Source organism: Salvia splendens, chromosome 10 (assembly GCF_004379255.2).
Source record: "Salvia splendens isolate huo1 chromosome 10, SspV2, whole genome shotgun sequence".
Lineage (NCBI taxonomy): Eukaryota > Viridiplantae > Streptophyta > Magnoliopsida > Lamiales > Lamiaceae > Salvia > Salvia splendens.
Genome location: NC_056041.1, coordinates 15,478,500 through 15,501,253, shown reverse-complemented (window position 1 = coordinate 15,501,253; position 22,754 = coordinate 15,478,500). Strand labels below are relative to the sequence as shown.

The following is a 22,754-nucleotide window of genomic DNA, read 5'->3' as shown; positions in this document are numbered from 1 at the left end:
TATATTCTTGTTCTGATACGGTAAAACAAAAAAAATTAATTTGGATAATGGAATGCTTTTTCCTAACCAGTAGATTGCGGTTCCAATTAATCTAATAAGAGAAAGGTCGTTTGACAAAAGAAAACTTCAATTTGTTGCTTCAGCTTTCGTTGGCTGTTGCTTTTTTATGAAACCGATATAGACGGGAGGATTCCAATTGATCCTTCATGATCCAGAAGATAATAGACGAAGTTGAAGTCCAGGCAAGGGAATAAGTTCACCTATTTATTACTACTAGTTAATAAATGTAGTACTACTACACTTCTATTTGGTGGCTAGGTATGATTAGTAAAAAAAAAAATTTAGTCCATTATTCTATTTTGAGATGTTTGTAATTTTTATTTTTCAAATTGTATTTGATTAAGATGACTATTGTTTGTATTTTTATATATTAATACTTAGTTTTTGTAAGTTAACATGATTATACCATAAATTATACACATTGTTTATTTAAATAAAAGTAGCATTCCTCAAAATAAAAGCTATTGTTCTTATTAAAAAAATATTAATGTAGGGGGTAAAAGTTTTGTTATCGTGGATAAAAGATATTGTTTCTTTAAAGAGGTTTCATTTTTTGAATAAAAGTTATTGTTAACATGAATGCATATAATTAAATTAATGAATAAAAGTTACTAATATTATTTTTTAAACTAAATTTATTATTTTTGTGAATAAATATTAGTGTTCTTGTGCACAAAAACTATTTAAATGGATAAAAGTTACTGTATTAGTTTTATGCATATAATTCATTATTTATTGGGTAGCGATAAAATACAAACTCATATATTGTACAAACTCCAAACTTTTCAATCCAGTGTCAATACAACGTCAACACAGTGTAAAATTTCAAGATTTTTATGCCAACACAATATCAACACAACATCAACCGTTGAAACTGTATTGACATTTTCTATTGCTATTATTTTATCATCTATTGACATTTTCTAACGGTTCAGACCATAGTTTGGAGTTTGCACAATATTTGGAGTTTGCATTTGATTACATTCCATTATTTATATGTATAATAAATACTAAGTTTGAGTTATTGTCAATAAAAATTTTCTGTACTTGTGAACAAAATTATTTTTCTAAACTTCGAATGAATAGAAGTTATATATTCTTCTTACGAATAGAAGTTACTCATTGGAAATAGAGTTATTGTTTTTGTGAATAAAAGTTGTTATTCTTATAAATTTAAATTATTAGTCGTATTTTTTTAATAAATGTTATTATTAAACAAGTAGTAAACATTATTGTGCTTATTAATAAAAAATAACTTATGTAAGAAGAGTTATTGTTATAAAATTGAATTAGGTATTTTAAGAATAAATTTATTATTCTTTCAAATAAAAATTACTGTATTTTTAATAAATTTAATGTCATGATAAATAGTAAAAGTTAATGTTACTTGTGTAAAAGCTCACTGATAGTGTGAATAAATGTTAGTTTTAGCTAATGAAAGTTATTATCCTTGCAAATAAATATTACTTCATCCGTTTGCGAATAGAAGTCTCGGTTCATAATTACTATAAATTGTAAAAAGACTCACATTTAACTCACATACCATTTAAAACAAATACTCCATTTATGCAAGTGAGATTCATATTTCAATAACTTTCTTTCACCAACTCTTTTTTAACATTTTTTAAAATTTGTGTTGAAAATAAATGAGACTCTTATTCGCGTATGGAGAGAGTATTGTTTTAATAAAAAAAGGTGAATATTGGGAACAAAAGTGATTTTTGTTGCATATAAAAACTATTATTTTAATAAATAAAATTTACTGTCGGTTTTAAAAAGCTATTGTTGTTATTCATAAAAGTTACTCTATTTACTAGTATAACGTAGTACAAAACTTGTATTCTTCGATTAAAAATGATATTTTTTCTGATAAATAAAAAGTTACAGTTATTTTTCAATTAAAGTATTATTAATAATTAAAGTTATTCTAAAGTCGAAATAAATAATTAAACAACTCAATATTCAAACTTACATCTCCTAATTAATAAATTCATTAAACCTCAATTTCAAAAGTTCTTCAGCCCGTTTCTCAGATACTATATCCCAATAGACTACTATTAATTGGGTACGATTTAGTAGTCACAATAATGGTTCAGAATTAAATTAAGAAGCCCCATTTAAATAAAGAAAAATCCAAATTATAGCCCAACTTTTCCGTTTCTCTTTTCGATCTCATCGCTGCGCGTGTGAGAACTTGCCAAATTTTATTGTGAAAAATAGCGAATATGATGAATTTGCTATTGGTAAAATAAATAGGTTTCATAAACCCTGAAAAACCCTCTCCTTCGGCCGCTCCTCTCTCTCCGCTGTCTCTCTCTCTCAACTCTGAAGACTGATTTCCGTGAAGTTCTTTATCGAGAATTATTTTCCTCTATTTTGCGGATTGCTGAAGAATGGCGCCGCCTGCGAAGAAATTTAACTCGAAACCTAGCTCGGAAAGACCTCGTCGCCGCCCCATCGGCGTCGTTGCTTCGTCACAGTTGCCTCTTCAGCCCGAAGACGATGCTCCCGACTTCCCAAGAGGTTCTTCTCACTTTTCCCCTCTCTGTGGTGCATACTCATTGAGAATTATTGATGGTTATCCGGTGCATCAATTGCCTTAAAAAAATCCCAGTGTGGAATATAATAGATATTTCTTATAGGGAGTGCATGAGTAATTTGCTAAATGTAATAAAATTGTCAGCATAACTTTGATTGAAAAATAATTGGATGCTTATGTGAGGTTCGTTCATGTAGTTAGCAATTGAATGAGATGGACTATAGAAAACATAAAGCAGGAAAAATATAGAATGGAGAATGAAGCGCAATTAGGGCTGACAATTTTCGACACGACACGATAATCTGACACGAATCCATACGAAATTGTTGGGTTGGGGTCAAGTCTTATTGGATCCGTGTCCTTATCGGGTTGACCCATTAAGAACCCGATAATTTCGGGTTGGGTTCGGGTCGGATGCGGGTAACCCATTAAGAAATAATATTATTATTTTTATTATTATTTAAAAAATATATATATTACTTTAATTTTTTAATTTCTTATAAATTAGGTTTAAATGGTATAAAACAAATTTTAATTGTGTAAATTAGGTTAAAAATTAAGGTTTAATCGTGTAATATTAGGTTTTAACCGTGTAATATCAGTTTCGGGTTGTTATCGTGTCGTGTCAACCCATATTATATCGTGTCGATAACGGGTTCGTGTCGGGTGCGGGTCGTGTTCGGATTTGAAGGTAGCAGGTCGGGTTCGTGTTCAGATTTACAGTTTCTTTAACAGGTCGGGTTCAGGTTAGGCCTTATTGGGTTGGGTCATTATCAGGTTGACCCGATAACGACCCAATCCGCACGATTTGCCAGCCTTAAGCGCAATACAGGTGTTGGAACTTGAAACTTGGAGGTGGAGCTAGATGAGGACATTTATGTTTGTTCTTGGCTACTCGTCCTTACAGAAATAAAAATATCATCAGGTTACTTAATTACAACCTTTGGGCGATTTACAACTGATATGATCCGAAAACTTCAATTGATGACATAATGGGAAACTTGAAAGAAGGAAAAATTGCCTATCTGGTAATTCATTATACTTAATGGTTTGTAAGTAATAATGTTAAATCTGGATGTGACTTTATCATTATTTTACTTGCTTTCTAATGTTTGAAAATGTAGCTAACCGGTTGATTAGTGTTAAGAAATTATTTTTGGTGGTTGGATGGTGGTTATCTACTGCTTCATATACCCAAGAAAATGCATGTTGTTGACAGCCTAGAGAATCTGGCTTCTGGTGAGGATTTGATGGTTGATGGAAATCGAGTTTGTGGAATCATGAATAAATGTCTCTATGTTATATGCTGAGTTGATAACAACTGAGTATCATCTCTTTCCTAGTCCTATTACATTTTTATGTCATGTTGCTTGCAATTTGATAGGCAATGTGAAATAAAATACTACTAGATTGAATCCCCTGTTGTTAATTGTATGCTTCATATTGAATATGAAGTTTAATTGATATTCTATAATAGTCTTGTGTGTTTGTGAGGTTGTCATTTATTTATGTTATCTGATAGTATCATCTTGGTGAGACCTGTTGGCATGTTAAATAACTGGAAATTTTATTTCTACCTTTTATGGCTGTGACAATAAGGTAATAGGTATGGTCAGAATGAGGTATATCCGTACATACAGGGTGTACGCTGGAATATAGTTTGGGAGAGCTAAAGTCCGAAATGCTCGGCAAAATACCTAATTATAAGGTTTAAAAAAAAATCGGATGGGGGTGCTGCTCTCCCCCAGCTACCCCCAATACACCCGTGTGTATATGCTACTGTTTCCATTTTGAATTTGATTCAAGATAATTAAAAATGAAAATAGAAGGTCTCTTTTAACATATCTCAATTTGTATTAATTATTTGACATGTTAATTAAAGGGTGAGGATTATGCCAATTCTATTGTACTCCCTTGTTAATGTATGTTATTTAAAATTTATCATTTTTAATCATATTTTGTGATTTAGGAGGGGGGACTTTGCTTAGTAGGGCAGAGAGGAATGAGGCTAGGGAAGGAGTGGAGAAGGACTTTGAGACAGAAATTAGAGTCCTAAAGAAAAGAAAGAAGGAAAAAAGGGTGCAAAATAAGAATAATTCGACAGAGGATGATCTAGGGTTGCTATTTGCAGATGGAATTACAGGGAAATTGCCAAGGTTTGCTAATAAAATCACTTTAAAGGTATGCTCTTGTTTTCTTTATTCCTCATTTTTCTTACATTATTTACTGCACTGGGGTGGGGTATCATCTGCTCTGTTTTGATGCCTCTACTAATGTGGCAATGAAGAGTTAGTGCATGAGCACATTCATTAAAAAGTTATTGCACTTGATGGCATTCAATTTGCAAAAAAAAAGCACTTTTGTCCTGTTAAATTTTATCTAAAAATTCCCAGAAAATTTTAGATGCTCATCTTGCTTTTACTTGAAGATAATCTTTGTACGTTGTTTGAAGTGACTAATTTTCTGGAAATTATTCTCGGTCTTCTATAGCTAGGTAGAACAGGACCCAAATTGTGGTCAAACATGATTTGGAAATTTAATGTGACATCTTCAACTTATCTGTTCATACATTTTTGGGCTAGCCCAATTTGTTTGTCAAAAAGCACATAATTATTCTTGGTTGGTCCAACTACCTATATCCATATATGTAGTTCTTGTTTCTCTAATGCATATTTATTATGTAGTATTTCACAGTTTCTATCTTTTAGTTCCGCTGGCAACTTAATCTTTGCAGAATATTGGAGGCCAACTTGATTGATCATTGAGAATGATAATTCATATTTTTCTTACATACTGTATTTTTTTGATTAATGTTAATTTGTATACCACTGTGATTTTCCTCTATTCAGGGATAAACTTATAGAATTACTTTTTGAAAGTTTATTGTATTATGGATATGCTTTTAGAATTTGTCTTACTTCCTTATGTATTTCAGAATGTGTCATCGGGAATGAAACTATGGGGCGTAATTGCTGAAGTTAATGAGAAAGATATCATAGTTAGCCTTCCTGGAGGCTTGAGGGGACTGGTTCGTGCATGTGATGCATTTGATCCCATTTCCAATGATGAAATCAATGGGGTATTTTCTCCCTCCACTAATATTTCTAGAGAAGAGATATCAGCTGATGAGATGATGAATTTTGTTAATTATCATTCTTTTTCTAATATATTTGACTATACCATATGGCAGGATGTGGATAATAGCTTCCTTTCTCGAATTTACCAGAAGGGGCAGCTTGTATCTTGTGTGGTTTTGCAAGTGGATGATGATAAGAAAGAAATAGCAAAGAGAAAGATCTGGCTTTCTCTGCGCCTATCTGTATTGCACAAAAGCTTAAATCTGGACTCTATTCAAGAAGGAATGGTAACCCATCGAACTACTATTTTAGCTTGAAAAAGTTTCATATGGTTGTTTTTTTGCTGTCCATGATGGTATATATTTTTGAATGTACACTAGTTTCACATTATGACTTCCTCTACTGTTACTAGCCTTGCTCATCGTAAGTTGCATGATAAAAGGGATGAACTCTAAACTTGGCAGTTTAGATTCCTATTTTCTTTTTCTTATTATGTATGTATTTTTTTTATATCTGTCAAGTGTTAGTGAGTCTTTTGTTTTCACCTTTTGATACTAATAGTTGTATATTGTTATCTAAATTCTGGCTTAAGTTTTACAGCTTTTTGCGTCTCAAACTTTTACATGTTTTTTTATGCAGGTGCTAAGTGCATATGTGAAGAGCATAGAGGATCATGGTTTTATGCTTCACTTTGGGTTGCCGTCTTTTGCTGGATTTATGCCAAAGCAAAATCAATCTGGTAATCCAATAGTCTACCGTGCTTCTACAGTTTGTTTACAAGCAGACTTAGCTTTAGAGTAGATGGCATTCGGCTCCGTTTATATTGAGCAATTTTAGGGAATATGTAATTGCCTTGGTAATAGCTTATCCATATCCATTCTTTGTAAATCTGGTTAGGTTAGATCAGAACTCAGTACCATCACCTATTAGCTTTAAGTATTTGGTCAGTTACAACTTGTTAATTTGATTTAGTGCGTGGCTGTGGGTTACCTTGATTATTGTTTCATGCAACTAATTAGATAATATCTTGTTGCATACTGGAAGTGATGTTAATGTATCCTTTACTAGATGCTTCATATTCTATATCTGTTTACGCTGCAGAGGGAAGAAACCTTAATGTAGGCATAGGCCAGCTTTTACAAGGGATTGTTAAAAGTGTGGACAGATCTCGAAAGGTAGTCCATATGAGTTCCGATATGGATGTGGTATCAAAATATGTGGTATGTATATTCTATTGCCATACTATTCCTTTGTTTCCTAAAATACCATCCTTTTAATCAACAAACATATGTGCAGACCAAAGAGCTTAAAGGTATCTCAATCGATCTTCTTGTTCCGGGCATGATGGTTAATGCTCGTGTGCAATCAACTCTCGAAAACGGCATTTTGCTATCCTTTCTTACATACTTCACTGGAACTGTATGTCAACATCTTTACTGTTTTTACCAAAATGGTATCTTTTATACCTTTTATATGATTTGTCTTTGGTCATGTACAGGTCGATATATTTAATCTAGACAAAACTTTTCCATCTTCAAAATGGAAGAATGATTATGCTAAAAATATTAAGGTAATGCTGTTATCCATTTTTTGGGGATCAAACTGTGATCTTCTTTTAGCTGTTTAGCATGAACTTATGCCAATACCACCTGGGTGGTGCAAAGATTTTTTAATTCGTCAAAAAGTGGTTCTGACTTCTAATGTTCCATATCATGAATGTGATCTCTTGTGATTGTACTGTAGTTTAATGCTCGCATCTTGTTTATCGACCCTTCGACTAGAGCTGTTGGTTTGACATTGAGTCCTCAACTTGTCAGTAATAAAGCTTCAACATCTGTAAGTTTGTTTATGCTACTAGTGCTGCATTCTTTATACTTCCTTTATAGTTTGCTGCATTCTTTATACTTCCTTTATAGTTTGTTGAAGTACAAATTTATGCTTTCTAATAAGTAACAATTCCTTCCTTGTTTGAAAATATTTGTTATGCAGCTAGTTAAGGTTGGAGACATTTTTGAACAATGCAAAGTAGTCAGGGTTGATAAAGGGTCAGGCCTTCTTCTTGAAGTTCCCACTGAACCATTTCCGACCCCTGCTTATGTCAATGTAGGTTCATCAAAATATACTTCTTATGCCTGTTAACTTGTCTTGTTATTACTGATCTATGAGAATTTCAGGTAAATGATGTAGCTGATAAGGAAGTTAAATTGGATAAGATCTTTAAGGAAGGTAGCTCTGCCCGTGCCAGGATACTAGGATATAGGCACTTGGAAGGGCTTGCAACTGCTACTCTAAAGGTTGTTTGGCTCCATCTTTTAATAATTATCCTTTGTACTTTTAACAGTTCAAAATAGGATAATAGAAAATATTGCGTTAGGCAATAACAATATTTCATTTGAGAATAGCGGAGACAGCTAAGCTGGCAGGAGTTTTGTTGACATGTACTTTCAGAACAAGCTCTTGTTCTATGTTGACATGTACTTTCATAACAAGCTCTTGTTCACTATCCAGCAAATTTTTCTTCTTGGGTACACAAGTTGAGGGAATGTTACAAAGTAAAGATTTGGGACGGATGGCAAAATATTTTCATTTATCTAGTTTGATGTTTACTTCATTTTTGCAATTTAAAACATTATTTTCTTATCCCTTTATTTTTTCTTCAAACAGACTAGTGCATTTGAAGGCTCAGTTTTCACTCACTCTGATGTGAAGCCGGGAATGGTTGTAAAAGCTAAAGTTATTGCAGTAGACAGTTTTGGTGCTATTGTTCAACTTGCTAGTGGTGTGAAAGCACTATGTCCCCTCCGCCATATGTCAGAGTTTGAGATTACAAAGCCAAGGAAAAAGTTTGAGGTTGTTAATCTAATCCCATGTATAAGAGCCATTGTTGCATTTTTTGTGGATCAGAATGGTCCTTTGGATGCTTTTTTGGAATTTTAATTATCTTCCTTGTATATTCATTTTTCAGGTGGGAACGGAGTTAGTTTTTCGTGTTCTTGGTTGCAAGTCCAAGAGAATAACAGTTACACACAAGAAAACTCTTGTACGTCCTTCCCAGTGTACATTTTTTCTGCTACTACTTTTAACCTATTGTATGTTCAGAGATATGCCACTTTTTTGTGATTTTATCCTTTGTGGGAAGTACTGAAGCTTGATGCTATTTTCAGCAAATGGATTACTTTTCAAGTTTTGTGTGAAAAGAGCAGCATGTTTAAAAAATAGCACCATGTTGTTGCTGAGCAGTTCTGATTTGGGAAGTAACCATTGGATCATTATTTCAGCTTGCTATTGAAATGATTAATTACAATTCCGTGCATTAGATAGAGGAGAGTATGATTGCTTGATGCAAATTTTAGCTATTAAAATGCATCTGCAGTGTTTTATATGTTAGTGAGATAAGTTGTGCTATCAGATCTTTATTATTTCTTGCTGTCTCACTTCCCCAATTCTTTTGTACTGGGATCATTTAGGTGAAATCGAAGCTTGAGATCCTTAGTTCTTATGCGGATGGGAGTGATGGGTTAGTCACTCATGGGTGGATTACAAAGATCGAGAAGCATGGATGCTTCGTTCGGTTCTACAACGGGGTTCAAGGATTTGCTCCTAGGTTAGTCTCAGAGGCTTTGAGGAATTTTTGTCATGGATGTTATCGGCTTCCTCTTCCTAACTTTTGATTTTATTAGTATTGTAGTATTACTAACTAATTTAATGTTTTGTTTGATTATTTTACTTTAGCTGAACTTTGAGCTTCTCTTTTTACAGATCTGAACTTGGTTTGGGTCCTGGCAGTGACATACATTCTATGTATCATGTCGAACAAGTTGTCAAATGTAGAGTTGTCAAGTGTATTCCTGCTTCGCACCGGATAAATCTCAGTTTCAACATCACACCCACAAGGTTTGTTGTCAATTATTTTTGCATAAAACTGTTTTCTGAAACATAAACATGGTTCTGTAGTTTAATCACTTCATTAGCCTGAATTGTGTAATGTTATATTTGCTTGCTTCCTATGTTTCTTACATGCTTGTCATGGACGAATTCACTTGAAGAATGTTAAATTTTGGCAGGGGGTCAGAGGGTGAACTAATCAAACCAGGCAGTCTAGTCTCTGGAGTTGTTGAGAGTGTGGCAACCAAAACAATAGTAGTGGCTATCCATGAATCAAGTCGCATGAAAGGCACTGTAGTTCTTGAACATTTGGCAGACCACCATGGTAGTGTAGAATTCTTGATTACTTTTCAAATTAACCCTATGTTCTGCTACGCGCCTACGCCCCATACTTCTGAAGGTCCAATGATTTTTTAATCCTTTCTTTAACTTTAACAGGTCTTGCCACTTTGTTGATGTCTGTTATGAAGCCAGGATACCACTTTGATAAACTCTTGGTTCTTGGTAATCTCATCATTGTTCTTATTTCACCTATTAATTGATCCGTCTTAGACTTTCTTGTGTTATGCTTGTCATAGTACACATAATTTGTTGAGGGTTGGGGGTGGAAGCAGCATATAGGATGTTTTACAGGCCGTATGGGTGCAATTTGAGTAATTAATGTCAATAATTTACCTTATGAAGATAGATTGGATACCTGCAAGTGGTATGTTAGTATAAAGATAGCCTAAGAGCTGAGGTTTTTGATGGTTGAGCTTTTATATTTTGTATGTAATATTGCAGATGTTGAAGGAAACAATCCGATACTCACAGCAAAACATTCACTGGTTAACTCAATCGAGCAGATTCCTGCTGAAATTAGCCAAATTAGCTGTCATTCTGTGGTTCATGTAAGAATGTTTGTGTCTATGTTGTGTTACTCAATATTCAAGATGAACACCTTCCATACCAACATGTAGAGGATTGACTTGATAAAACTTTCCTTTTTGGTTCATGTTCATCTGTTCCCAGGGTTACATATGCAATATAATTGACACTGGTTGCTTCGTTCGCTTTATGGGACGGTTAACTGGATTTGCTCCTAAAAGCAAGGTATATACAAATAAGTATCCAATTTTTTATTAATGTTTTGTGTGTGACTGCTAGTTTGATGTTTGATATATTGTTTGTGTTTCTACTTTCTGGGATGTTTTACAGGTTACTGATGACAGGAGATCAGATCTTTCTGAAGTCTTCTTTGTTGGGCAGTCTGTACGAAGCAACATTGTGGATGTAGGGACAACATCTGGATTTAGTTTGTAAATGGAAAACTTCAGGAGATTGTCTTCTAATCGTTCTTTCAAATCTATTTTCAGATTTCCAGTGATACGGGTAGAATAACACTATCACTGAAGCAGTCTTTGTGTTCTTCAACTGATGCATCTTTTATACAAGAATACTTTCTTTTGGAAGAAAAGGTAACACTGAAATTTTGTTAATCGCTGACTAACCCTCTGAAGCACAGTGCGAGAAGAGCCGCAAGCCATTTATTTAGCCTTCTGTCAAAATGAAAGCACTAGGATAGAGAATTCATTATATGATTAGTAATATCTTCAATTTTAGTTTGTCTGTAATACATATTCTTGTTGTGATAGAATTACTTATCTTATTAAATTAATGTTGCAAGCTTTCACCTTGCAAGTAATTTCCTTTTCTATTGTTAATTTTGGCCAATAGTCCATCTATTTTGGTTCTATTGCTATTTGTTGCACATTTATGTTACACAGCTGTTTTTTGGTCAGATTTCGGAGCTACAAGTATCAGACACTCATGGCCCTCTGCTGAAGTGGACCAATGGATTCGGTATTTGCAGTGTCGTTGAAGGAAAAGTACACGAAATTAAAGATTTTGGTGTTGTTATCAGCTTCCAGGAATATAGTGATGTCTTTGGCTTTATCTCACATTATCACTGTAAGTCACTGGCCTAAAATCCATAATATCTTTAATCTTGTTGAAAACTGATTTTCAGGATATTATCCTTTGCAGTGGCTGAAACCACCTTGGAAAAGCACTCTGTTGTTCGAGCTGCAGTTCTTGATGTTTCCAGGATCGAACGCTTTGTAGATCTATCATTAAAGCCAGAGCTCATAAATAAAACAAAGGAAGGGAGTTCTGCTTCAAAAACGCTTAAAAAGGTCTGTCTCCAAGGAAAAAGTATATTTTTTAAGAGGATCAATAATGGTTCTATACCCCCGTGGTGACTCGAACCCATCTATTGAGTGGAGGAGAAGCTAAGTTGCGCTTCATCATCGGAAAAAGTGTAGTAGTTGTTGCCAAACAATTTTTGAATTGTCCCTGTTTAAAATGTCAGCTGTTTTATGTGGGTTATGAAACCAGTTATCTTGTTCCTTCCCATTCCATGTACTTAATTAGTATGTTATTGTTTGTAGAAGCGCAAAAGAGAAGCCCATAAGGAGTTGGAGGATAATCAAGTGGTTAATGCAATTGTTGAGATTGTAAAGGAAAATTATTTGGTAAGCAATGTTTTCTCTTATATTGCTCATTTGGTTTTGATACTTACTTACGGATGTATTAAACGTTTCCCCCTCTTTCTCTGAACAGGTTCTCTCTCTTCCAACTTATAATTACTCGATAGGTTATGCATCATTGACAGATTACAATACCCAGAGATTTCCGATTACACAGTTTTCCCACGGACAGAGGTAATGGCCAAATGCTCTTCTAAAGCAATGCTCAGACTTTTAGTAATATCGAGTTAAGAAAAGTGTGCTTTTTACATCATTGTCTTTAATAGGTAACTTCTTACTTCAGATAGCATGTGAGCTCCAATGCTCATGTTTTTGTTTTGTGTTCCATTTTTTTATTGCCTAGATTAGAATACTTTATTTAGGAATCCTAAAATAACCTAATCAAAACAGTTGGTTTCTCAATTATGAGGATAGTTGTGTTAATTTGTGTGAAAATCATTGTACAAACCTTGTACACCAATTGCTATCACACCTTCATGGTATGGGTGGAAATTACCTTGTACACCAATTGCTATCCCTTGCCTTTGGATATACCTCTGTTCTTAGTGCATTAAAGTGTACAATGGATTGAGAATATTAAATTATTACTATTTCATTATAGTATACAAAAAGTCTCCATTCAAGTAATATAATGGATCTAGTGAGATTAATTCTAATATTCTATGCATCCAGTTTTTTATCAATGAAAGTAAATGTAGCATTTGTTGAAACTTTTGATTGCTTGGATCCCTGGCCAAAGGGATAGTGCTGAATCTCTGGAGCTTTTATAGGATGAAGCTCATGATAATCCAGAAACAGTTCATTGAACTGAAGAACTTGTTCTGTAAATTCTCTACTCATAAATTTGACCTGTTATCTTTTTTTTGCTACTTTTGGGTGCAGTGTCACGGCCACTGTAATGGCTCTTCCAGGTCCGACAACTGGAGGGAGATTGCTACTGCTTCTCAAGTCCTTGAGTGATGGCATGGAGACATCCAGTTCTAAGCGTGCAAAGAAGTCTAGTTATGATGTTGGATCTCTTGTTCAAGCAGAGGTTGGTATAGATAGTGTCATTATTCTGAATTGGGAACCATATGGTTGCAGATTTACTACTGGGTGTGAACTATATTTTAGCAAACTTTGGTTTTGTTCTTCAACTGACTTGAATCCGCATTTGATTTACAGATTTCTGAAACAAAGCCTCTTGAACTTCGAGTAAAATTTGGTTCTGGATTTAATGGAAGAATACATATAACTGAGGTTGGAAATCCTTCAGTCGCTTATTGTCAAGAATAGGATTTGTCCTCTTTCCCTGTGATTTTGTACTGGAAAGTCTGGAAATCATGATTTTAATGGATTTTGCAGGCAACGGATGATAACTCTGCTGATAGTCCCTTCAGTGAATATACAGTTGGTCAAAAACTAACTGCAAGGATAGTTTCGAAGGGTAATAGGACAGAGAGTAGTAGGGGATATCATGGATGGGATTTGTCAGTCAAGCCATCTTTACTTAAAGGTAAGGGACATCATCTTACCTAATGTTCACATTTAGCATGCTTAGAATAGTTCTTTTTGTACAGTGGTAAGACATCAGTACTGTTTCTTAAGATGGCAAGTTTCTAGCAGCCATCGAAGCTGCAAGGCCTGGAGTCTTTGTTTTTCATGGGAGTTTATTAATTTTTTAATTACCTCCATGCGTATTGTTTGATTTCCATTTATTCATATTTCTTGCTTTTATTTTGCGTTAAACTTGAGTAAATTGCATTTGTTATACAGGAGATGCTGAAATGAGTAAATCATTATCTTCTGAAGACATAAACTATTCCTATGGACAAAGTGTTTATGGTTTTGTGTATAAGATCGACCCTGAGTGGGCCTGGCTGACTGTTTCTAGAGAGTTTATGGCGCAGCTGTATATTCTTGACTCTTCAAGTGAACCCTGTGAACTTTTGGATTTCCAGAAGAAATTTTATGTGGGCAAGGCTGTTTCAGGATTTGTAATAAATGTGAATAAGGAGAAGAAGTTACTTCGTGTAGTCTTGCATGCACCACCTGCTTCTGGGGAACTCAAAGAAGCTGATTCTGATCGTCATTCATTATGCCATTTAGTTCAAGGAAGTGTTGTAGGTGGCAGGATTTCTAAAATCCTTCCTGGTGTTGGAGGATTGCTGGTCCAAATTGATCAGCACCATTATGGCAAAGTTCATTTTACTGAACTGACTGATGCATGGGTCTCAAATCCACTTTCTGGTTATCAGGAAGGACAATTTGTGAAATGTAGAGTCTTGGAAATTAACCAATCTTTCAAGGGGAGTGTCCATGTTGACTTATCCCTCCGATCAGCACAAGATGCTTCAGGGTAAGACATTTTACCTAGATGATTTGTGAGTTGTAGCTGTTTTGAAGTGCTATTTATATGCTTGCTATTTGGCATCATAGAATTTATAATTCCTCGCACATTTCAATTTCTACTCATTCTGCTAATAACCCTTTGGGGAATATGGGAAAATCTCATTTTCAAGTTTTATCATTTGCAGGCATACTTCTACTCGACGGGTGGACACAATAACAGACCTTCATCCTGATATGGCAGTACATGTACTATACCAATCCTCCAACAATTGATTATTGATTATTCATATACTTATGAAGTTCTTGCCATGTCAAGTTCGAATATATTGAATGGAGTCCTAATGTATTTCATGAATATATTAGTTATTTACTGCATTTCCCGTATGCTGCAGGGTTATGTTAAAAATGTTTCCAAAAAAGGATGTTTTATTATACTTTCACGGAATATTGATGCCAGAATCCTCATTTCAAATTTGTCAGACGACTTTATTGAAAATCCTGAGAAGGATTTCTCGATTGGACAACTTGTGACTGGAAAGTAAGTATAATCTTATTGGAACATCTTTCTGTTTATGTGAGTATGCCACATTAACACATCTTCTGCAGGGTACTTTCGGTGGAGCCATTATCAAAGCGTGCTGAAGTTACCCTTCGGACTTCAAGTGCTGTCAACGCTCCAAAGTCCAATGCTAATCACTTAAACCAAATTATGGTGGGAGATATTATCCATGGAAAAGTCAAGCGGGTTGAGTCTTATGGGCTGTTTATATCCATAGATCAGACAAATGTTGTAAGTGAATTGGTTTCCTTTGATTTCCCTGCTTCCAACTCTCAGTTCCTAGGCCTGATTATATATTTTTAAGTATCATTCTTGAAAATTTTCTTATGTTATACTTTCATCTAGGTTGGTCTGTGCCATGTTTCCGAGCTTTCTGATGATCATGTCGATGATCTATCAGCAAAGTTTAAAGCAGGAGAGATAGTGACAGCAAAAGTTCTGAAGGTTACTCCTCTAGTTAAAGTTTTCTGTAACATAATTACTCACTTCAGTATCTTTCAAAATGTAAAAGCATTGTCCAAGAGAAATCGAGTTTCCTTGACATCACTAGTTGTTGATAACTTGATGTCTATTCTTACATTTCCTACCTTTTCTTATAGGTGGATAAAGAGAGAAATCGAGTTTCCTTGGGAATGAAGAACTCATATATAGCAGGGGAGGAAGGTTCTACGACACCTTCAAGGCAAAGCATTGATGTTACTGTTGGCATGAATGGTTCGGTTACAACATCTGAGCCATCACTATCCCAGGGCAGCTCAGAGGACATGAAAAATGGATCTGATGTTGATCATATACCTCTACTAGCTGATGCAGAATCCAGAGCTCTTGTGCCACCACTTGAGGTTCAACTGGATGATATAGAAAGCTTAGATATTCAAGGTGATATTAGTGAAAGTGTAGTGGATGTTGCAGATGACAATGAAGAGAAAACTGATAAGAAAACAAAAAAGAAAGCTAGAGAAGAAAGGTATTGGAGCTCAACAAGATGTTGCTCTAATTCTGTTTAAATATGGATTAATGCTTTTACTTTTGCTTTATGATGGTTGCCTTATAGCATTGGAGTTTGACTTTCTGATGCTTCTTTTGTAAAGGGAACGAGAAATAAGAGCTGCAGAAGAGAGGCTTCTAGAAAAAGATATCCCGAGGAGTGCCGAAGAATTTGAGAAACTTATTCGGAGTTCTCCAAATAGCAGCTTTATATGGATAAAGTATATGGCATTTATGCTCTCTTTGGCAGATATTGAGAAGGCACGGTCAATTGCTGAAAGGTATAGTTGGCATTTTTTAAATGTGGTGCATGAGAACAATTTCTCCTAGCATGAAGAGCATCTCTAGCCGGTTTGTGTGGTTGTGATGAACTCATGATATGCAATTGTTGTTTTAGGGCATTGAGAACAATAAATATCCGAGAAGAGTCCGAGAAGCTGAATATCTGGGTTGCTTACTTCAACTTAGAAAATGAGTACGGCAATCCTCCAGAGGTAATATAATAGTCTTTAAAACATTTCGTGCTTTAAATCTTTTGCATTTTGACCATTTTTAGATGACATTTCGATTAGTAGCATCTTAATTCCAATTATCCTTTTTCAGGAGGCTGTTCAAAAAATATTTGAGAGAGCATTGCAGTACTGTGACCCGAAAAAGGTGAATCTTGCGCTTCTAGGCATGTACGAGAGAACGGAACAACATAAATTGGCTGATGATCTTCTTAACAAGATGAGTAGAAAGTTCAAGCATTCATGCAAGGTATAGAGTAATTCTTGTTAAAAATATCCATTGACATAGCCATTTGAACTGTAGTAAGTAAGCATATTGTGGCATTCAGGTGTGGTTGAGAAAGATTCAGTCTCTTGTGAATAGAAATGTTGATGGTGTTCAGTCGGTGGTGGAACGGGGTTTGAAGAGCCTCCCCCGTCACAAGCACATAAAATTCATAACGCAGATGGCCATCCTTGAGTTCAAATGTGGCGTTCCGGACAGAGGAAGATCCCTGTTCGAGAAGATGCTGAGGGAGTATCCCAAGAGAACAGATTTATGGAGCGTGTACCTCGATCAAGTAACACTCTCTTCCAACTCATCTCTAATAGATTAAGACATTATTGGATTGGTTGTAACATGCATACATGTGGTTTTATTGAATGAGCAGGAGATCCGGGTTGGTGATGCAGATTTGATCCGTGCACTATTTGAGAGAGCAATAAGTTTGAGCCTTCCCCCAAAGAAGATGAAGGTAGACTAAGCTTCAACTTGTAACGACTTATAATCAGATTCAAATAAAAACCTCTTATTTGTGAGAACGCTTGCACTGAACTTGCAATTTGCTATATTTGCTTGTGCAACCTATAATGCAAGCGTTTTTACAAACAAGATGTATTCATTTGAATAATTTCCTTTACAAGTATAGGATAGTGATAAAATGCAAACGCATATATTGTACAAACTCCAAACTATGATCTGGACCATTAAAAAATATCAACAGATGACAAAATAGTAGTAACACAATATCAACACTGCATCAACCGTTGACGCTGTGTTGACATTTCTGGTGCTACTATTTTGTCATCTGTTGACATTTTCTAACGGTCCAGATCATGGTTTGGAGTTTGTATAAGTGCATGTATATGATGGATCTACACACACTACCATCTAACAACAACAATAACAATGGTTGTGCAGTTCTTGTTCAACAAGTATCTCCAGTACGAGAAGTCCACTGGTGACGAACAACGCGTTGAATCTGTCAAGGCCAAGGCTATGGAATATGTAGCCACTCTTGATTGAACACTATTTTTGCATTTCCGACGCAGTTTTGTAGCATCTTGTATTGTGTTAGAATCACATGACGAGAGGCACACAGTTCTGAAACTTGAAATGTTGTATTTTTCTGCCAATTTTGTACTACTACATTTTATCAAATATAGTAGAGTTTGAATTTCTAAAATTTCTAAAATTTCTAAAATAGTAGTCCGTTAAATACATAGACAAATACTACCTCCTTGCATGAAAAATGTCTTGTTTTTTCGTTGTCTCTCTGTAAGACCATTTTTTGTCAATGGAGGTAGTATAACAAATTAACAATACATACTGAATGTATGTCATGCTCTGATCATTTTAACAAATTTTATTGGGAAGGTACAATAAATTTAAAAAGATGGAGTACAATTAAACTAGTGATGCTGAAATTGGACCGGTAGATACAGTTGGAGCGGGTCTAAATGGCGATTGGAAAATTTTAAAAAAAATCAATTGTTTTGAACATGAATCGAAATCGCAATTTTCTTTGCTGGATAAGCTGCAGATCTAGTTTTTATGGAACCGAAACCAACAATTATTGAACCATTGACATCCCTACTAGTATTTGCAAGGGAATAGTCGTGTTTTTAAGATAGTACCTTTATGTGGGAAAATGATGTAATATACGTGATAATAAATGTTTTTTTTGAAAATATGAAAATATAATTTGAATGCATAAAGCTATTGTATCAAAATGAGATGGTTGCTTTGTCATGGTCATACTAATATTTACGAATTCTTATTCGCACCCACCAAAATTATTAAGTTCTATAAACATTTATACAATCAATATTAAAAGACTTGATTTTTATTGTCTGAATGGGCTGCCGGGTTATCTATGCAATTTGAGGCCCAAATCCACAACTCTTATTAAATCCTACGATTAGGGTTCCGTTCCTCTTTCTTCTCCGTCACATCCATTCAGCTTCCCTGCACTCTGCAATTACCTTACGCCGTCGACATTCGTCAAGGTTTTAATCTCTCTCTTGATTACTCTCTAGTATTCCTTTTTGTGAGCTTATACGTATCGCTTTGTGCAGCGCAGGTGAATTGGGAAGATATGGCGGAAGCTGCTGTTGCTCCTCCTGTGAACGATGAAGATAAGATTCAAGCCGGCGTCATGCTCTTCAACCGATGGTCCTATGACGAAGTTGAGGTCATTATTCGTTTAACAATGCGCTCGCTCTTCCTTTAGTTTTTATTGATTTTGCTTCTCAATTTCCATGTTTGTTCTGCTCAATTATTATTTTTTATTTTTTTATTTTTGCCTTAGTATACCTATCCTTCTTCTAGTATTACTGTGTTTGATTGTAATGAATGTGTTTGTATGAAGTATTATTGTGTTTCATTGCAATGTATGTATTTGCTTTCTCTGTTTGACTGTAATTATTTATGATTTCATTACGAGTTCAACGATCACACCATTTTTATATTTATGTTGCCAATTTATCTATAAACTAGCTTCAATATGATATCCTTTTCAATTACACAGCTCGTTTCCTTTTGGTAGTTTATTTTGGTTCATTTTTTGAACTCACAGTATGTTTTTAATCTCTTACAGATTAGTGACATCTCTGTGGAAGATTATATCACTGCCACTGCAGCCAAGCACCCAACCTTCATGCCTCACACAGCTGGAAGGTACCAAGCCAGGCGTTTCAGGAAGGCTCAGTGCCCCATTATTGAGAGGCTCACCAACTCCCTCATGATGCACGGCCGCAACAACGGAAAGAAGCTCATGGCTGTTAGGATCATCAAGCATGCCATGGAGATCATCCATTTGTTGACTGACCTGAACCCAATTCAAGTCATTGTTGATGCAGTTATCAACAGGTCTGCTTTTCCCTGATTGTATACATGACTTTTTAAATCTATTTTACACAAAACTAAATATTGTCAATTACTTTTTACCTATAAAAGATTTGTTCTACATTGCTCAGCATATGTGTATTTCTGTCTTTTTATTGTTTTTGCCTCCTCTGATAATCACTTAAGCTCATTTTTGCACTTGAACTATGTATGCAGCGGGCCAAGGGAAGATGCCACCCGTATTGGGTCAGCTGGTGTGGTGAGAAGACAGGCTGTTGATATCTCTCCGCTGCGCCGTGTCAATCAGGCTATTTACCTGCTGACCACCGGTGCCCGCGAAAGCTCCTTCAGAAATGTCAAGACTATTGCTGAATGCCTTGCCGATGAGCTTATCAATGCTGCCAAAGGCTCTTCGAACAGGTGAGAAACATGAATCTCAATCCCATCACCTTTGTATTCTTGACTCAAAAGGTAATATGTGAACCTTGTTGGTGTTTACAGCTATGCTATAAAGAAGAAGGATGAGATTGAGAGAGTTGCAAAGGCAAATCGTTGAGAGTCCAAGATTGAAGTTTTCAGGACAATGCCAATGTCCCTCCTGTTATCATGCATCCAGTCTTTTTGACAATGTAGGAGACTTTCTTTTTGTCAAGCAGCTATGAAATTACAAATACATTTGCCTAGAATACATGTAGAACCTGATTTTATTCTCTTTTAATCTTTATTTTCATTAAGAGAATACAACCTGTTGCTTTTATTTCAAGTTATCGCATATTTTTCACTATCTGATCATGTAATATTTGTACTTCTCTGTTGCCAAGCAATTCAACAATTTTTGCTAAAAGGATGGATGTGGATTAACTTTTTGGTATGGACAAAAATTGCAAAAACCACTATAAATTATCAAATTTTAAAACCTTTTAACATGATTTGCGTTGCAATTGGTAGTACAACCGAACAACCAACTTGTAAAGAATCAATACATTACATCCCTAGTGACAAATCACACATAGTGGGCAAAATATAGTACTCCTACTAGTATTCACATTGGTAGTGAATCTACTATTCTTAAAATCACTCCAAATTTTGATCTAATGCTATTTTTTATTTGAATTTATTGAAATTAGAGACATAGTCTATACTCATCTCCGTTCAACATTTTATACTAAGAGATCATAATACATAAGTTTAAATATTCAGTTAAATCGGATTAATCAATGTAACATTTTAAATTGGAAAATACAGCACAAATTATGTTCATGTTCTACTCGGTGATAAGGGATTCATAATACATCCTAAATTGGAAAGAATAAAGACGTCATAAATAATGAAAATGGAAAGATGAATAAAAACCTATCACAAATAACAAATTACTAATATTCAAAATAAAGAAAATAGAAAAAATAAAATGAAGAAATATCTCTAGAGGCACACCTCAACGCTATATCAATCAAGAAAAGTAAACTGGAGAATAATTGGGATCCCATGCACCATCTACATCGATAATACATACTACTCTCTTTTTTTTTATTAAGAAAATAAAAAATGAGAAAAAATTCCATGATGGGGTGCGTACTAAACAAGCCCAACAGCAATGACGGCCCATCAGCCCAAAGCCCAAGGAAGAGTATGAGTTCGGCATTACCCAAGAGTTCGGCCTCAGCCTACAGCTCGGTAAAAGCCAACCAATCAAGCTCTGCTCTCAGGTCGGCATCAAGCTCTACTCTCAGATCGGCTACCAAAGCAGTTCGGTCTCAGTATTCGACCGAACAAAGAGTTCGGCCTCAGCCTACAGCTCGGTAAAAGCCAACTAATCAAGCTCTGCTCTCAGGTCGGCATCAAGCTCTACTCTCAGATCGGCAACCAAAGCAGTTCGGTCTCAGTATTCGACCGAACAAGGAGTTAGTGGACCCATACAGGATTTCCACAACATCCAACACACCCACTACCACGTGGTGTCAGCTCAGGCCACGATCGTAGGCCATGACCTACGCTACATGCAGGACCTCCATGACCTCCACGACATCCACAACCATCATTAGTGGTGATGCAAGCCACGATCTGATGGTGATGAATGCAGGAAAATGCAGAGTACGACACAGAGAATTTACGTGGTTCGATTTACTGAAGTAAATCTACGTCCACGGGAAGAAGGGAGGGCAAGATTGTATTGCTTGATCTGGGATTACAGCTTACAACACAGACTTGCTATATGATATTTTATCTCTAGAGAGCTTAACCCTTTTCTATCTGATCTAAGTTCTATTTATACATTGAACTAAGATCGTGGCTTGCATCACCACTAATGATGGTTGTGGATGTCGTGGAGGTCATGGAGGTCCTGCATGTAGCGTAGGTCATGGCCTACGATCGTGGCCTGAGCTGACACCACGTGGTAGTGGGTGTGTTGGAAGTTGTGGAAATCCTGTATGGGTCCACTAACTCCTTGTTCGGTCGAATACTGAGACCGAACTGCTTTGGTTGCCGATCTGAGAGTAGAGCTTGATGCCGACCTGAGAGCAGAGCTTGATTAGTTGGCTTTTACCGAGCTGTAGGCTGAGGCCGAACTCTTTGTTCGGTCGAATACTGAGACCGAACTGCTTTGGTAGCCGATCTGAGAGTAGAGCTTGATGCCGACCTGAGAGCAGAGCTTGATTGGTTGGCTTTTACCGAGCTGTAGGCTGAGGCCGAACTCTTGGGTAATGCCGAACTCATACTCTTCCTTGGGCTTTGGGCTGATGGGCCGTCATTGCTGTTGGGCTTGTTTAGTACGCACCCCATCAATACCCCCCCGAAGGGCGAAGTGAATCACTTCGGCAAAGTGAGTCACTTCGGCATTCTGGATAAAGGCAAGGGGGAGGCTGATGTCAGGGGACGTGCCTTGCATTAAATGCGACAGTAAAATCCGGCCGTTGAATCCTGAAAAGGTGGGATTCGAAACGGTGCGACGATTTTGAAATCTTCGCCGAATCTGATAAATACCTCCTTTCTTCATCATTGAAGCACTTTTGCGACTGCTTCTTCTGCACTCTCTCTTTTTTGCGAAAATTCTCTCTCCGCTTTCAAGAATTTCTTCAGACTTTCTTCACCTTCAAAAAGTAAGAAAAATGTCTTCTTCTTCTTCTTCGGAGTCGGGTAGCGGTAGGAGAGGCGGTAAGGGGTCTTCTGGCCGG

The 22,754-nt window shown here is 35.8% G+C and overlaps 2 protein-coding genes across 3 annotated transcripts; both read left to right on the top strand.

Moving 5' to 3' along the window:
- The first annotated feature begins 2,297 nt into the window (after positions 1-2,297).
- LOC121751655 (rRNA biogenesis protein RRP5-like) lies at positions 2,298-17,920 on the top strand. Its single transcript, XM_042146453.1, has 40 exons — positions 2,298-2,583; positions 4,569-4,780; positions 5,535-5,678; positions 5,790-5,963; positions 6,316-6,415; positions 6,778-6,896; positions 6,973-7,095; positions 7,175-7,246; positions 7,420-7,512; positions 7,666-7,779; positions 7,851-7,970; positions 8,341-8,526; positions 8,642-8,716; positions 9,144-9,280; positions 9,436-9,570; positions 9,741-9,886; positions 10,000-10,065; positions 10,345-10,451; positions 10,573-10,653; positions 10,759-10,833; positions 10,917-11,018; positions 11,343-11,511; positions 11,587-11,735; positions 11,991-12,074; positions 12,163-12,263; positions 12,972-13,122; positions 13,254-13,328; positions 13,434-13,584; positions 13,845-14,427; positions 14,606-14,666; positions 14,813-14,958; positions 15,027-15,210; positions 15,325-15,423; positions 15,579-15,946; positions 16,071-16,247; positions 16,364-16,460; positions 16,570-16,725; positions 16,805-17,035; positions 17,126-17,209; positions 17,656-17,920. The coding sequence occupies exons 1-40, from the start codon at positions 2,454-2,456 to the stop codon at positions 17,758-17,760; spliced, it is 5,682 nt and encodes a 1,893-aa protein (XP_042002387.1). The 5' UTR covers positions 2,298-2,453; the 3' UTR covers positions 17,761-17,920.
- Positions 17,921-18,601: 681 nt separating this feature from the next.
- On the top strand, positions 18,602-20,344 carry LOC121750189 (40S ribosomal protein S5-like). 2 transcript variants are annotated; one of them, XM_042144672.1, is made up of 5 exons: positions 18,602-18,743; positions 18,813-18,928; positions 19,334-19,605; positions 19,798-20,001; positions 20,083-20,344. In XM_042144672.1, exons 2-5 carry the CDS (start codon positions 18,833-18,835, stop codon positions 20,135-20,137), a joined length of 627 nt encoding a protein of 208 aa, XP_042000606.1. In that variant the 5' UTR covers positions 18,602-18,743; positions 18,813-18,832; the 3' UTR covers positions 20,138-20,344. The 2 variants fall into 2 exon arrangements, with proteins under 2 accessions (XP_042000606.1, XP_042000605.1); XM_042144671.1 differs by having other exon boundaries at positions 18,608-18,743; positions 18,818-18,928.
- Positions 20,345-22,754: the final 2,410 nt, after the last annotated feature.